The 17,041-nt window shown below is 35.6% G+C and overlaps 1 protein-coding gene across 1 annotated transcript; it reads right to left on the bottom strand.

Moving 5' to 3' along the window:
* Window positions 1-2,229: 2,229 nt before the first annotated feature.
* Window positions 2,230-16,010, bottom strand: LOC111999119 (ankyrin repeat-containing protein At5g02620). Its single transcript, XM_065761596.1, has 6 exons — window positions 15,439-16,010; window positions 13,763-13,893; window positions 12,818-13,353; window positions 2,924-3,342; window positions 2,385-2,490; window positions 2,230-2,289 (listed from the first exon to the last, which is right to left on the bottom strand). The coding sequence occupies exons 1-6, from the start codon at window positions 16,008-16,010 to the stop codon at window positions 2,230-2,232; spliced, it is 1,824 nt and encodes a 607-aa protein (XP_065617668.1).
* Between the last annotated feature and the right edge of the window lie 1,031 nt (window positions 16,011-17,041).

Genomic DNA, 17,041 nt, shown 5'->3' on the forward strand with positions numbered 1-17,041 from the left:
CCCCCCCCCCCCCCCCCCCCCAAATTATTTCAACCATTCTTCTAGAGTTCTAGAGTTCTAGTCCAATGCAACTTCAAATAAAAGAAGAACCTTGGCCCACATCTAGCCCCACTAGCCAGCCCTAAATCCCTAATAAAACAAAATTTTTATCCTTTAAACTAAACACACTTCCAGCCCAGCCCAACCCCAAATCTAAAATGCCTAATCAAACAAAACAAAGGCATCTTCAAATTTTAATCCTCACAGTTAGAAAAAAGGACAAAACAATCTGACTGTTATGCCTATGCCTTGTTTTTTTCCCTTATGTTCTCAATTCAAGCCTCCATAGTGTCACGCTTGATGCTTGTCCTTAGAAACAATCTTCTCAGTCCTCGTCTGCTTGTTGTGAAGCCGCAAACTCCACTAGCCCGCTAACTTGTTCATCACTTCTCAAGCCCTCATCTTAATCTCAATTCCTCAAGGTATCTCATTCTCATCTCTCTTCTCTCTTTTTTCCTCTACAACTAAACTAAATACTGAAGTTTGAATAGCAGAATAGAAATATCAAATATGTGTATGTGAATATGTGATATCCCTTTGCTAGCAAAGCAATTTATGCTTATTTGACTTTGTCTTTTTGTGTTTATTGTTATTGTATTCTTTATTCTTGACTCACTGACTCCACTAGCTCTATGACTTTTGGCTTTTGTGTTGTTTGTCTCTCCAGTGGGGGCAGGGAGGGACTTGCATTGTGTAATTGGGTAGTAAAGAAAGTAAATTATAAATGAAAAAAAAATAATCTATGGAAGGCAATTGGGGTGAGGGCCATGAGTTTGTGTATTTTGTTTATGTTGTTTGTTTATACTTTTGATTGATTTGTTTATTTACTTTTTTTTTATCCTAAAAGGTCATTACTTAACTAAAGGTGTATTTATATTATAATTCATGTAAGAAGGAATTTTATATGATAATTTATTATATCTCTCTCCCAAGTTAGTTATGAAGTTCTTAAAAACAAGACTTCGCAATAGAATGGAGGATGAGCTTTTGGTAGATAATATGATAGTTTATATAGAGAAGGAAATTGTAGGGAATTTCACTTTAGAGATGATAATGGATGAATTTTATTCCATGAAAAATCGTCGTCAGACATGATTTGATGTGAATGTTTTTTTTTTGTATGTCTACATTGAACTAGATAGTTTTTCATATTCATTAACGTACAAGAATATGATGATATATAAAAGTTGATAATTTTGCATTTAATAGACTTATGAATTATATTTAGTATATCTCTACTACAACCCGGCCCCCCCAATTAAATATTCCTAGCTACGCCCCTGAGGACGCCCTTACCAAACGTGGAACTTCTCTCCCATGCACTTTTGTTAATTTGTTAACTCACCACTTGTGGAGGAGAATCTAGCCTTTACAACCTTAATTGATACAATGGCCAAAATCAAGTATAAACCCTCAATCTCATTTCTCAACTGTCATCATTTATGGCCATGAGAAACCCTAGCTTGTCTTCAAGCACGAAGCTATTCAATGGAGGAGTTCTTCGTGGAGGGAATAAGAGCCGTGTCTCTTTCTCTTCCGCAACTCGCTTCACTGCAGTTCTTTGCTTCTTCAAACCCATCTTCTTAAGTTGTCAGCTTCAATGGCGGATCTAACAGCGGTAGCCAGTTTCAAATTGGCAAGACAATAGTTTCTTTTTTTGAAAATATGAGTTAATGGGGTTGTGACCCGATGTGTTGCTGTCTATTCTTATATTTGTACAAATCTGAGGTGTCATTCATTTATTGGAGGATTTAACAAGGGTGTTTACACCACATATGTTTTGAATTTTTAATCTCTATTTTTAAGGCTCTAGCAACATTTTTTTTAGAGTTCTAACCTATGGTGTCTATTTTTTATGATAGTTCTTTATCACCAAACTAAGACACCAATCAATTTTTGGTGTGGATGGAAATTGAACTTCAAATCTCTTATTCAACCATAAAAATTTTTACCAGTTGAACTAACTAGAACCCACAACTTCAACAACTTTAAGTTGTTATTAACAATATTATGGGGCTGCCTAATTAAATAGAATTGACCTTCCTATTAAGGATTATATTGATTTATCTGGTTACCCTGCAAATAAACTGAACTCCTGTTAGTTAGATAAGACCATGTTTCGTATATAGCATCCTTCTCAAAGGAATAAGAATTCATAAGAAGGAGGACGATAAGTTATTATTTTCTTCCTCAAGTTTCCTTCACTTCCATAGGCAACTTTGATAGAGCAGAACCAACAATAGCACCTGACTAGGGAGAAAAACTCAATTATATATTTGAACAAATTAGAGACTTGGCAATATATATATATATATATATATAATCTCTTGGAAAATAATCAGTACGTTGTTCACAAACCAAGAAGAATCGATCTCATTAATTCCATCCATGAAAACTAATACATAGATCGATTCCAATCTATCCGTTATTTTCGTGTACAAAAAGGACTGACTGTAAAGGTTTATGCACTCGCCAAATCGCATTACAAAGAAACAGAACTTATAAAACAAACTGCCGGCCAGAGCACACGGGTTGCGGAAGAGTTGCTGGAAAGGAATCATTTGGTGGTAAGGGAGAAATGACAGGATGAATTCTGGTGCTAAGACTACGAGCCCCCCTTGAAATAGATAGACGATGAAATGATGATCACGTTATCAACCGTCGTATTTTGTTTATAAGGAAGTACCCGGGATATACGTAACTAAATATGATAATAAAAAACATGTATAAGGGGATAGCCCAGCCAAACGTTACAGTACTATTAGCAATAGAATTAAGACTTGATTTTTTATCCAAGACTGCTGCTATGCCCCCCGGAAAGGCCAAGAACATCGATAAAAGGGAGACCATACTGAGCGACGATGCTAGTTGCTGTATTCTATACCTGACAGCTGGGGTTAGTCTCTGAAGTAATGGCATGCCAAAGTAAATAAACAATGAGGCAGTTGAGGTACCAAAAGCCAACGAATCACATATCAGAAAATATTTGAACTGTTGGTTATTTAGTAAAATTGGCTTGCCCTTGTCGTCGTATCCACCAGGCACTTGGAAGGCTGCTGCGAAGGTGACAGTTGTAATGAGTATCGTTACCAGTACAATGTAATTGTTCCTTTCCTTAAAATCTGCATCATTGGCTGCACCCGTTCCTCCCTGGACCTTTCCAGGCGCTATCCTCTGTGACTCTTGAAATTGTTCATGTCCTTCATTCTCAGCAATCTGCTTTTCCGTAGTCTGTCTCTCAAACTCTTGCTTCATACTCAGTAAAACTCTGCTTCTATTCCACCACTCTGGCATGGATGATATCTGCAAGTGATTATAGGGAAATGTAACTGACAGATACCTAAAGTTGTAAATTAATTTCTATCTTGGAAGTTGAATCATGCACGGGTTCCTCATGCGGTCACGCCTATCTTATCAGCTTCATATATTTACTTGCTAATTAAATTTAATTTCGAACATTTTAATTCACATTCAACAACTTTGTAGCTTAATCACAAATTCACACTACATAATTCTTTTACAAATTAAGGAGCTTTTCTATCTCTCCCCTCCCACAACGAGTTAATTCGACAAATCAATGTATATATGGAGATGCTATATTATAAATTTCCATAAGAATTGTTACACATCATTTTTTAAATTGAAATTATGAGTTCAATAAATACTCCTATATGTATAACAAGGTGTGTGTAACAAATACTACCCTGTAACCTTAACATTTCCAACCAATGTGCTATACATGAATCACTATATATATATAATAAAAATTAAAAAAAAGATTTATTCATTTTCCAAATCACTTTTATATTGTTTTATCAAATTGTAATTTTTATGTGGTAAATTGTTTTTAATATTTTAGAATTTTTCTTTAACAAAATATCATATCCTCTTCTTTTTACTTTGTTCTAAATTTAGAACCAAATCATTTTGGTCATAATTTAAGAATATTTATTATGATTGAATTTGTCTACAAGACTAAGCTTCAAATATATATATCTACTACAAAGAAAATAACCAACAGGTCAGAGATTTGAAGAAGGATATAGCCAACTTGGTGGACAAAGAAAATAGACTCTGGTTTCAGAGATCCAAAGTCATGTGGGCAAAGTTTGGAGACAGAAACTCAAAGTACTTTCACAGCCAAGCTTCACAAAGAAAGAGGAAAATTTTACTCTGGAGGCTGAAGGATTCCAATTGCCGTGTGATTGAGGATAATGAAGGGATAGATGAATGTCTAGTGCATTATTATCAGTCACTCCTCAGTTCTGAAAATCAACAATTTTGCACCTCAGCTACTGATTCTATCCAGACAGTGATTACTGAAGAGATGAACGCGAAATTATCATCTGAGTTCACTCAATCAGAGGTAAAGCAAGCCATCAATCAAATGGCCCTACTTAAGGCCCTTGGGCCAGACGGTATGCCTCCTCTCTTTTATCAACACTATTGGAATTTAGTTGGGGATGATATATCAAATACTGTGTTGCATTATCTTAATTCTGTCACTCTACCTGAAAACCTGAATCACACTTTCATTACACTCATCCCTAAAAAGAAAAATCCTAAATTTGCTTCTGAATTCCGACCTATTAGTTTGTGCAATACTTTGTATAAAATTTTCTCTAAAGTTCTAGCAAATAGACTTAAGAAAATTTTGCCTAATATTATTACTGAAAATCAGAGTGCTTTCACTAAAAGTCTCCTTATTTCTGACAATATTTTGGTAGCTTTTGAGTCTTTACACAGTATGCAAAGACACACAGGAAAGGAAGGATACATGGCTATCAAGCTGGATATGAGCAAAGCATACGACAGAGTTGAATAGGCATATCTACAATCAGTCATGAAAAAACTGGGGTTCACAGATCACTGGATCAAACTCATGATGTTATGTGTCAAGACAGTGACCTATTCATTATTGGTGAATGGGGAACCCAAAGGCATGATCACACCAACAAGAGGCATCAGACAAGGCGACCCCGTTTCCCCTTTTCTTTTCTTACTTTGTACTGAAGGTCTCAATGGGCTACTCAACAAAGCAGCCAACCAAGGACATAATAAGGGCTACTCTCTTTGTAGGAATAGTCCACGTCTAACCCACCTTTTGTTTGCAGATGATAGTTTGCTGTTTTGCAGGGCCACCATCGAGGAATGCCAAAGAGTTCTGGACATACTGGATGTCTATGGAAAGTGCTCAGGTCAACAGATTAATCGTAGTAAGATGACGATCTTCTTCAGTAAATCCACAAAGGCTGAATCTAGAAATCAAATTAAGGTGGCCTTGGAAGTTCCAGAAATTATTCAGTATGAAGAATACCTTGGGTTACCTTCGCTGGTGGGCAAAAACAAAAAAGCAAGCTTTAATTACATAAAGGAATGGGTTTGGAAAAAATTGCAAGGGTGGAAAGAGAAACTCCTTTCACAAGCTGGGAGAGAGATATTAATTAAAGCAGTTGTTCAAGCTATTCCAACCTACACCATGAGCTGCTTTAAACTCCCACTAGGGCTTTGTTCAGAAATTGAGAGTCTAATTAGAAGGTTTTGGTGGGGACAAAGAGGAGACCGTAGGAAAGTCCACTGGGTGAAATGGGACACACTTTGCCTTCCAAAAAATGAAGACGAAATGGGTTTCAAGGACCTCGCCAACTTCAATGATGCTTTTTTGGCTAAGCAAGCATGGAGATTACTTCAAAATAAGGATTCTTTATTTTATAGAGTCTTTAAAACAAAGTTCTTACCAAACGGTAGTATATAGGATGCCTAAGATTCTAGCTCTGGTTCACACGCTTGGCATAGCATTTTGAAGGGAAGAGATGTCCTATTAAAGGGTGCAAGATGGAGGGTGGGATGTGGGGAGGATATCAGTATTTGGAATGATGCTTGGCTACCATCTCAGGAGCATCCACAGATTCTTTCAGATATTATTCTGGGTTTTGAAGATGGTAGAGTCTCGGACCTCATCAATCCAAGTACAAGGGGGGAGACAGATTTAGTCCATGGCTTGTTTTCACCTGAAGAAGCTGCAATGGTCCTTAGTATCCCATTGAGCCGTACTCTGATGGAGGACAAAATAATTTGGCCCTTCACCCCCTCAGGTAACTACACGGTTAACTCGGGCTCAAAATTCCTTAATAAATTAAATTCTATGTTTGTTTCTACAGGTAATCCACAGCAGCAAAGTAAGGTGTGGAATCTCATTTGGGGGCTCAACGTTCCTAATAAAGTGAGGAACTTCATGCGGCGGGTTTGCAAAGAAGCCATTCCAGCCAAGCATAATCTAATGCGAAGGAAAATTCTTAATGAGGACAGGTGTGAACATTGTGGAGTGGAGGCCAAAACAGCTGCCCATACACTATGGAATTGCTCCTCACCAGATGAAATATGGGACAGTACTCCAGGATTTGAAGACCGAAGCCAACTTGGTACACCAAGCATCACAGAACTGATCAAGCTATTTCACGAAAGAAGAAAAAACGTGGACCTTATGGCGATGGTGATGTGGACAGTCTGGTACCGACGAAATCAACTTCGGGTGCGCTCAACGGATTATCCCAAAACTCAGGTCCTTCAGCAAGCAACGCAAGCCCTTGCAACGTTCCAGCAAAGCCAGAGAACCATCACCAACAATGCTGCAGCAACGAGACCCCAGAATCGTGTCCAGTGGCGTCCTCCTCCGGCAAATCGTGTCAAACTGAATTTTGCTGGCGCCATTTTTCTAGAGTTGGGCAAGGCTGGATTGGGTGTTGTGGTCCACGACTGTCATGGGAATGCTATTGCTTCGCTGTCAGAGCAGGCTCCCTTACCGTTTGCACCAGTCATAGTGGAAGCCATGGCTGCCGCAAGAGCGATAACCTTCACACAGGAACTTGGCCTTTAGGAATTTATGCTTGAAGGTAACTCGGTAGCAATTATCAACACCCTTCAAAGCACAGAACCATCACTGACATCTTATGGTCACCTCCTTGATTCCGCCAAATCTACTCTTGTTACCAGTAAATGTATTGCTTGTACACATATTCGTAGAGATGGTAATAAAATAGCACACAACCTAGCTAAACATGCGAGGCATGTTAGAGGTTTATCGGTATGGGTGGAGGATATTCCACCTCACCTCCATGATGTACTCTTTGCCGACCCTGGCTGATTTTTAAATAACATAATAGTCTTCATTCTCAAAAAAAAAAAAAAATATATATTATATATATATATATATATATATATATATGCTTATATGCTAAGGAGAGGCCATCATCACGTATTAATCATTTACTCTGCATGCTATCTGCTACAAACCCAATTGGTTTTGTTGGTTACTTCGAGAGAACATAGACCTCCTAATTGATAAATGAACTACTTCAAGGGAGTCCAGACCTTCAAACTGAATACTCACTCAATAATAATATTTTTTAGCTTGCTTTATTGATCAACATCAAACCATATAAATAGATGGCTTTACAAGATAAAACTAACATTTAAATTCAAAAGAAACCTAATCTTTATCTACTACAAATAGATAAGATTTATTCAAATGCTAAGCTAACAATCTATCCTATCATTATCTAATTACCCAACTCCTAATAACAAAAATAAAATCTTAAATAATAAAATCAAAGAGCACGTAACATTCCTCTTCCCCTGAAATCAGCTCTTGTTCTCAAGGGCTTAATCTGAATATTTTTGTTGCACATGAGCTTAATCTGTCACTTCTCACATACGGGATCACTTCTTAGGTTTGAAAGGATCTTATGATCGGGCATCCATAGGGGTGGTAAGTTTTTTGGTGCTGCAAAACCATCTTTAACTCAATTTAAAAGTTGTTTTGCCACCTTGAATTGTGTAAAGGTGGAATGATTTGATTTTGTGGAGCTCCCATAGCTTTCATATCTTCAAGTTTGCATTGCCCATCACTTTCCTTAATTAGCTTCTCTTGTTCATAGAGAGCCAAATTCCTCTCTTCGGGTGCGCATTGCCCATCACTTTGTGGTGTCTCTTGTTCATATCTAGCCAAATGCAATGATTTGCATATCACTTGCATTTTCTTGATATTTTTCATTTGATCAACTGCTAGAGATTGTATCTCTTTCAGTTTCTCCATACATTCCAACAATTGTTCCTTCACGCATTCCAACAATTGTTCCTTCATGGCTTGGCTCTGATACCAATTGTTACAAACCCTATTGGTTTTGTTGGTTACTTCAAGAGAACCAAGACCTCCTAATTGATAAATGAACTACTTTGAGGGAGTCCAGACCTCCAAACTGAATACTCGTTTTTTGCTTTTTACCTTTTATGTACAATCTTTAAAAGCTTAATTTTTCTTACTTTTTCAAAGTACAAGTATACTTAAACACACTTTCAGCAAAAAGTTAAATAAATTATTCCCAAACAAACACATCAAATGTAAGTAATAAAATTATTTGTTAGTCTAGGGATTAAGGGGATCGTAATCACATAAATTTTAATTATAATATGAATATCTCTCCCTTTCGTAATATTTTCAAAAGAGTTTGAAAGTGTGACATTTTTCCAAAGGGGTTTAGATCACTGTGTAATTATTACTTATTGTGAAATATAAAAATTTTAATTATAAAAAAAAAATTATAAAGAAGTAAATAGGAAAAAATATATTTTTGGGAAATAAGAAGGTAAGAGGTTAAAAAATAATTTATCATCTTAACTTTTACATTCAAGGAGTGGTAATTACACCCATTCAAATGGTTTTGGAATAGTTTCATTCATAGTAACCATACACATGGTTATCGGTATCCCAATCCGGATCTTAGGATCCTAAGATTTGACATCCTTAAACCATCCTAGATCTCACTAGGATTTCTACTAAGATCAAATCCGTGTGGGATCCTGATTTAGATCATATAGGATCCTGATCCCATCGCAGTACTAAAGATTATTGATATAAAGGAAAATTCTTTTTTTCTTTTTTTGGGCCTTCAAATGGAGCCCAAATGCCTCAAATTGATTTTTTTTAAAAATGTAATAAATAGTTTATCCCAGTGACGCTAGCCCAAATTGATAAATCTTTAAATATAAACTAATTTTTTTTTTTTGGGTGGCTAAGTGACAATGATAAAGAAGTTCATACTATTAGTGATGAATCTGAGTTTAGTGATAGCCAATGAGAATGAAGTGAATGAACCACCAAATGCAATATTAAGAGATTTTGATGAATATCTAATGAATTAGGCGGGCCATGTTAGAAATCAACACTAACTCTCTTATCTCTAGAAACTTCTAGAACGTCTCACACATTCTCTTGCATTCCGGGTTTCTCTATGAGATGTCTCTCTTTAGTTCTCTAGAGACTTCTATGTAGAAGTAAAACTCAGCCACATATTTATAGAATAGTCTAGAACCTTGGTAAATAAAGTATTTAAAAAGGAAGATGCTAGAAGCTTCAATTTGGTTTCCTAACCAACATACACCTAGTATAAATAGATGTGGTGGTATGTGAAGTAGAGCGAGTGTGAGACTAGTGAGAGAGTGGAGTGAGAGACTCCTAGAGTGTGAGACTAGTGAGACTAGTGAGAAGTGTGAAGTGAAGAGTGTCATAAAGCACCAAGGGAAAGAGGTGTGAAGTTGTATGAGGTGAAGTGTGTGCCATAGGTAACAAGTGTGTAGAGTGAAATAAAGTCAAGAGCTAGTGTGTGTAGGTGTCACGAAGTGAGGTGTGTGCAAGTATATTTGGTGAGTAAGTGCCGTGTTTGTAGTGCACTAGTGTCAGTGTATAAGAGTCGAGCATTAGTGCTTGTAAAGTGTTGTAATTCAAAGAGTTAAGTTTTTAATAAAAGCTCTCTTGTTCAGTCATTTGTTCAACAATCTAGTGTTAGAGCTTCCGCTAACTCAACAATCTGGTATCAGAGCGAGGCGGTCAGGGACCGTGTTTGTGGTGTCTAAGACAGTATTTTTAGAGGTGTTCATTCTGCTCGTATACAGTCTGGGACTATGAAGCTCGTGGTCTGGGACCAAACTTATTTGGTAGAGCGAGAGATTTCACTAAGTTGTGATGGCGGACCTCCAAGCTGTTGGTAGCATTAGAAAGCTCAATAACCAGAATTACAACACATGGTCGACTTGTATGGAGTCATACTTGCAAGGGAAAGATTTGTGGGAGATCATGGCTGGTGGCGAAACCACACCTCTTGAGAATGCTGAAGCTTTGCTAAAGTGGAAGATTAAAGTCGAGAAGGCTTTGTTTGCAATCAAGACTAGCATCGAGAAAGAGATGCTGGAGCACATTAGATGAGTAAACATACCAAAGGAAGCGTGGGACACCTTTTCAAAACTATTTTCAAAGAAGAATGATGTAAGGCTACAATTGCTTCAGAATGAGTTAATGTCAGTGGCACAACGAGATATGACGATCACACACTACTTCACCAAGGTAAAGTCTCTCTGTCGCGAAATCTCTGAATTAGATCCTGCATCAAATATTTCTGATTCAAGAATGATAAGTATAATTATTCATAGGTTGAGACCTGAATATAGAAGTTTTGTAGCTGCCATTCAAGGTTGGCCTGTCCAACCATCATTAGTAGAATTGGAAAATTTACTAGCTGACCAAGAAGCATTGGTCAAGCAAATGGTTGGGGTCTCACTAAAGAGTGAAGAGGAGGCACTCTTTAGCAGTCAATATAAAGACCAACCCAAGAGAAGATTTAATGCAGGTTCTAATAATAGAAATAATGAAGATAGAGAAGATAAAGAGAGCTCTCAAGATGTAGGAGCTCGACGAAGTCGCAACAATAATGATCGACGATCCACTAGTCCCAAAAGTTGTAATGTCAAGTGTTTCAAGTGTGGAAAAATGGGCCACTTTGCACAAGACTGTCGATTCAAGTGGAGAACAGCTCAAGGAGATACAGCGACGTTCAGCAACCTAGAAGATGATAGTGAAGGAGAATGGGCTGTTGAATCGTGTCTGACTATGATAGAGCCAGTTGAAGAAGCAGTAGAAAAGGAAGCAATGCTACCAGTTTCAAAGGAAATTGAAGAGAAAATGCCTGAGAGTATGGGGAAGCAGTCTAGGAAAGATCAATTCACGATAACCGATGAGTTACAATCTTTTGAAGATGAAGGTGAGCCAGAGTCTAGAGAAGTAACCCATCCTTGGCAAACTAGTGTTCACCATAAGACACTAGAGGAGGATCGACCAAGAATTAAAGAAGAGATTCATGAATTAAAGCAGGTGCCAAAGCCCAAGGATATGAAACCCATTAAATCTTGAAAGTTATGGCAAATGGATGATGTAAAGAATGCTTTCCTGCATGGAGAGTTGGATCGAGAAGTTCACATGGAGCAACCAAAGAGATTTGAGGGCAAAGCCCAACTAGACAATGTCTGCAAGCTATGAAGAGCACTTCACGGGTTGAAACAAACGCCGAGGGAATGGTATGACGACAATGGCAAAATTGGGAGAGAGTCAGTGTTGAGGGGGAGTGTTAGAAATCAACACTAACTCTCTTGTCTTTAGAAACTTCTAGAACGTCTCACACATTCTCTAGAACATTCTCTTGCATTCTGAGTTTCTCTATGAGATGTCTCTCTTTAGTTCTCTAGAGACTTCTATGTAGAAGTAAAATTCAGCCACATGTTTATAGAATAGTCTAGAACCTTGGTAAATAAAGTATTTAAAAATGAAGATGCTAGAAGCTTCAAGTTGGTTTCCTAACCAACATACACCTAGTATAAATAGATGTGGTGGTATGTGAAGTAGAGCGAGTGTGAGACTAGTGAGAGACGTGGAGTGAGAGACTCCTAGAGTTTGAGACTAGTGAGACTAGTGAGAAGTGTGAAATGAAGAGTGTCATATAGCACCAAGTGAAAGAGGTGTGAAGTTGTATGAGGTGAAGTGTGTGCCATAGGTAGCAAGGGTGTAGAGTGAAATAAAGTCAAGAGCTAGTGTGTGTAGGTGTCTAGAAGTGTGTTGTGTGCAAGTATATTTGGTGAGTAAGTACCGTGTTTGTAATGCACTAGTGTCAGTGTATAAGTGTCGAGCATCAATGCTTGTAATGTGTTGTAATTCAAAGAGTTAAGTTTTTAATAGAAGCTCTCTTGTTCAGTCATTTATTCAACAATCTAGTGTCAGAACTTCCCCTAACTCAACAGGCCATATATGGCTGCTAACAATGATGATAATGTTGCTTATAATGATCAACCTTACTTTGAGGAACTCAACCAAGATAAACAAAACTTTGGTCTTGATGATTGAGTGTGTTTATGGAGCTGTTTGAAGCATTGTTATTTGCTTTATTTTGTTTATTGAGACATTATGCATGCTTTAAGTTGTTTAACTTAGATCCTAGTAATTATGATTTGTAACTTTTGAATTTTGAACTTTATTTATGTATTTGTAATTTGGTACTTTACTTTTTATTAGCAATTTTACTAATTTGTGTCAAAAATTATTATTTTTTTCAATATTTCTTTAATATATATTATGAATTATAATTATGGGTATTTTTAGTTTTTTATTTAACTGGAAAGTAGGATCATACAATTTTCGTGCCAATCCTACGATCTAATCCATGAACCCTCTCACCGATCCCATGTAAAATATCTTGATCCTGATAATCTTGACCATACATATAGTTTGTTTGAACTTAAAAGTATGTGATTAAATAATCAAATTTATCATTTTTCAATAACTTAAACTTCTAAGAGAATTGATAAGTTATCATGATTAAATAATTAAATTTACTCTTTCTCAATAACTTAAACTTTTAAGAGGATCAGTAATTTAACATAGTTTTACAAACCTTACCTTTTCAAGCCACGTAAACTTCTTATCTAACAGAATAATGTCAACAATGGTCTTCCCCTCCTTGTTCGTAGTCCCTTTTTCAACTCTCTCATCACCTGCAAGCAATTCCAATACTTTGTATCTACTCTTGATGGCAGCAAGATGCATAGCCGTGTTTCCTTCGTCGTTTTCTTGCTCATTTATGAGATCCTGAAAAGCTAAAGATGAGAGCAATATTTTCACCGCATTTGTACTTCCACTCTCCGCTGCAAGATGAAGAGCTGTCCTACCTCTGTTGTCTAACAATTCACAAGTATACGGAAATTTTTTAATGATTGCGCTCATCACATCACAATGTCCTCTCTTGGCTGAAATGTGAAGAGCAGACATGCCTTGTTTGTCCCTCTCGTAAGCAAGGGAAGTATTATCATTTTCCAAAAATAGTTTGACAACTTCCAAACGGCCAAAATATGCAGCATAATGCAGAGGAGTCCAGCCAAAGTCATCAGCTTTCATAATTGCATTCGGAAATTTGTCCAACATCTTGCGCACAAAATCTGCAAAGGACAGAGAATCATGTTCTTAAGAATTAGCTATACCCATCCCAATGCCTAGGCTCATAGACAATATCTTGTTTTTAGAGGATGAGAACCTCGAGTCTACTCAAATATAATTTTCATTCATTTCCGTGGTTCCCCATCCATTCCTTTTAGGAACTAGTGGGTTCCTAACACAAAGATAAGGTAAAGATCGTAAGAATAGCAACTCGTTTTAATCTAATTAGTTTCTAGCCCAAATCCGATCTAGTTCGAAATCCTACTAGATCAAATCTAAAGTCAATTGAACTGACCCGTTTGTCAGGACTCAAGTCTGTCTATATTATAAAAGAAACATAGAAAAACCCTGTAACAGTATGATAGAACAAAAAGAGAGAGCGAGTATACATCCCTAAGGGAGATGGATTACCTGCTCTGGTAATGTCGAGTGTGCGTGTTTGCAGTTGTGGGTATCCTTTCAAGCAGGTTTGTATATTCTGCCACCTTTCATCTTTGCGAATGGCTTTAAACCGACTTGCTGTATGAAATAGCCAAGAATAGCTGATGTTACCCGAAAACAAAACATTAAAGTAACTAACACTAAAGGGTACATAGGAGAGGAAAGTATTGCAAGTTTTCTCATACCATCATAAAATATCAACTTTGTTAATGACAGATTTGGCTACCTATTTTCATAATTTGGTGTGCGCCAGTGGTTTTTTCTTTTTTTGTGAGGGTAATTAGTAATTACAACAGAATAGACAAATTTCTACTAATTTTTTTTAGTCAACGAAAAATAAGAGAAATTATACTTTATCCCTTAAACTATACACATTTTATACTTACCCACTAAACTATGAGAATGCATATTTACCCTCCTAAACTATACCCTTTTTTTACACTTACTCTCCCAAACTATAGAATCCATATTTTACCCCTTTAAACTATACACATTTTACATTTACCCTATAAATTATAAGAATGTATACTTACTTCCCTAAACTGTTATTTATAGGATGTAGTGCAAAGTGTTAATATGAGTAATAGTTTAGGGGGTAAGTCTACATTCTCAAAATTTAGGAGGCAAACGTTATATAGATAATAGATTAGGAGAGTAAAATGTAATTTCTCTCGAAAAATAACACATGAAAGGACATTTCTGGTTCAAAGGCATACGTTATGTCCAAAACTAGAAAGTTGAATATTACTCCAAGACACAAGTTAGGAGCATTCACATTTGTGCTTATACAATAAAAAAAGTATCACATTTTAGCTAACAAAGTCAAAAATTCGCTCACATCAGTCATAGAAAGTTATGTAAAAATACATGGTTATTACAATAATTGTGTAAATTTACATTGACAATATTCATTTGGCATTTAGTTTTTTTATTTTTTATTTTTACATAACCCGAGGATGGAAGAAGATAGTGAATGGTGGTTGTTTTGCAAGAAGAAAAAAAAAATCAAGAAGAAAATTGATATTTTAATGAAATGTATTGGAAAATAAATAATTTGACGCTGGTTGTTTTGATTAGTATATAAAATAGAAAAAAGTAGATAAGTTCTTATGCTAAAATATATAAAATTTTTGCATAAACTGATGTGAATGCTCAACACATTGTAGAGCATTCGCATTAGCTTGTGCAAAAATTCATGTCTATTTTAATATAAGAACTTACTTTTTCTATTTTATATAATCACTTTTAAAAAAAAATCTGCATCAAATTAATTATCTATTTTACGCTATATTTTATTAAAATATTATTTTTTTATCAATTTTTTATTAAATTTCAACAGATCTCAATATGAGTAAAGAAATATTAAAAAAATAGATTTGCATTTGAATAGTTGTGTATATTTATAAGGTTATTGTAGCTCATGACATCTTATTTTACAAAAACATGAACTTATGTGAGTATTTTTGAGGTTGCAAGTCGAAAATTTATCACTTATGCGGTATTATATATGGGGATTCACGTGGATACACAAAAGAACATAAATTAAATTTTGGCAAAAAAAAAAAATTATATATATATATATATATAGCAAAAGAAAACGTCTAGGGAGAATAGTTGAAGATATATACTCACTAATTTCTACGCACATGACTGCAGCATGCAAGACATTCATGCTCTTCCTTCCCTCGTCGGAGCATTCTTGAATTTCTAGGATCCGAAGGGCAATTTCAAAAAATCCTCGATCCACTGCCAGGAAGAGTGGGGATTCGCCAGCATTATTTGTAATTAAAGTCAACTTTGGGTCTTCCGTGATTAGCAACACCACAATGTCATAATGACCGTGTTTTACAGCAAGATGCAGTGCTGTGTCCTGCTCCACATTTTTTGCTCTTAGTAGCAACCGTTTCACTTCAGCACCTTGGTATATTGCACGACTTATTAGAAGCAATGACATATAAAAACGTCCTAAGCTTGCTGCAATATGCAGTGCTGTGTTGCCTTTGAAATTTGTTGTATACAAAGGTGAATGTGGCGAAAGCGAATTGAGGACAATTCCCATAATCCGATCCTCCCCAGATTTTGCTGCCGCGTGAAGAATGGTATTGCCCCTGCAGGGTGTCCACTGATCAAGACTTATTAAAACCCCATCCCCAATTTCTCTACTGAAACTGTTAACATTCCCAGAAATTGCAGCATCGAACAGTTCAGCAGCCTTCATTGCTAGTTTCTTTTGACTAATCAGTGGCTTTGTTTCACAAAGATAGCTATAAACTGTAGTCTGTATCAATGGTAGAGCCAGAAATTTGGGTTAGGGGTAAGATTAAAAGACAAAATTGAAAGTAAAAAATTAATCTAAAAAAAGGTAATCAATATTAATAACAAAGTAAATAACCAACTATATGCTAGTGTAATTCTCATACACAATCTAACATAAAATATAAACTTTAATTATTTTTTTTTCATATCTAGTTTTTTTTTTTTTCATACTTTGAAAACTGCATGATTTTTTCACACTCAATAATCTTGAATATATCTTTATCAATATATTTGAATAAACATTTATCTATTAATCTTCCATTCGATTGTGTAATCAATTATTAATTATGTTCATTGTTGAAAAAATTCTTTCAATAGTGACTATAGCATCTGGAAAGATCAATGCCAAGATCACTAACAAGTAAAACAATGGATATAAAACATCATTTTTCATCTCTACCATTATTTTAATTTGGAGTGTAGGTATATTTATGTGTAAGAGAGGCCGCTGTGGGAATTGAAAAATAAAATAAAATAAAAAAATAATATATTATATGGATTTACGTAGATGTCAAATGCTATAATTTAACATCAAATTTAAAAAAAAAGCACCCTCCATCAAATTTAGCTAGATAGCAGCCCACTAATGCAAAATGTTTAAAAAAAATATTTGTTTAATGAAACATTGTAGCAACAATGAATGTAATTATTGATTTAAATGAATAAAAAATTTAAAAAAATTCAAATAAAGTGGTAAAATAATAGAACTTTTTATGTTAGATGTATTGTAAATTGAGTTGTTAAAATAAATAAAGTAACTTTTTGAGATGTTAAAAGTTATATTTTATAGCATTCTTGATGAGAATGCTCTAAGAAGAGATTTATCGCGACATGCTCACGCTTATAATATGGATACCGTACTGTCCGACCCGGTTAACCGAAAACCATTCATTAAAATGATTTTTTTAGAATCCAAAACTGGCCTATGCAAAT

This window comes from Quercus suber, unplaced genomic scaffold, assembly GCF_002906115.3.
Source record: "Quercus suber isolate HL8 unplaced genomic scaffold, Cork oak 2.0 scaffold_421, whole genome shotgun sequence".
NCBI classification, from domain to species: Eukaryota; Viridiplantae; Streptophyta; class Magnoliopsida; order Fagales; family Fagaceae; genus Quercus; species Quercus suber.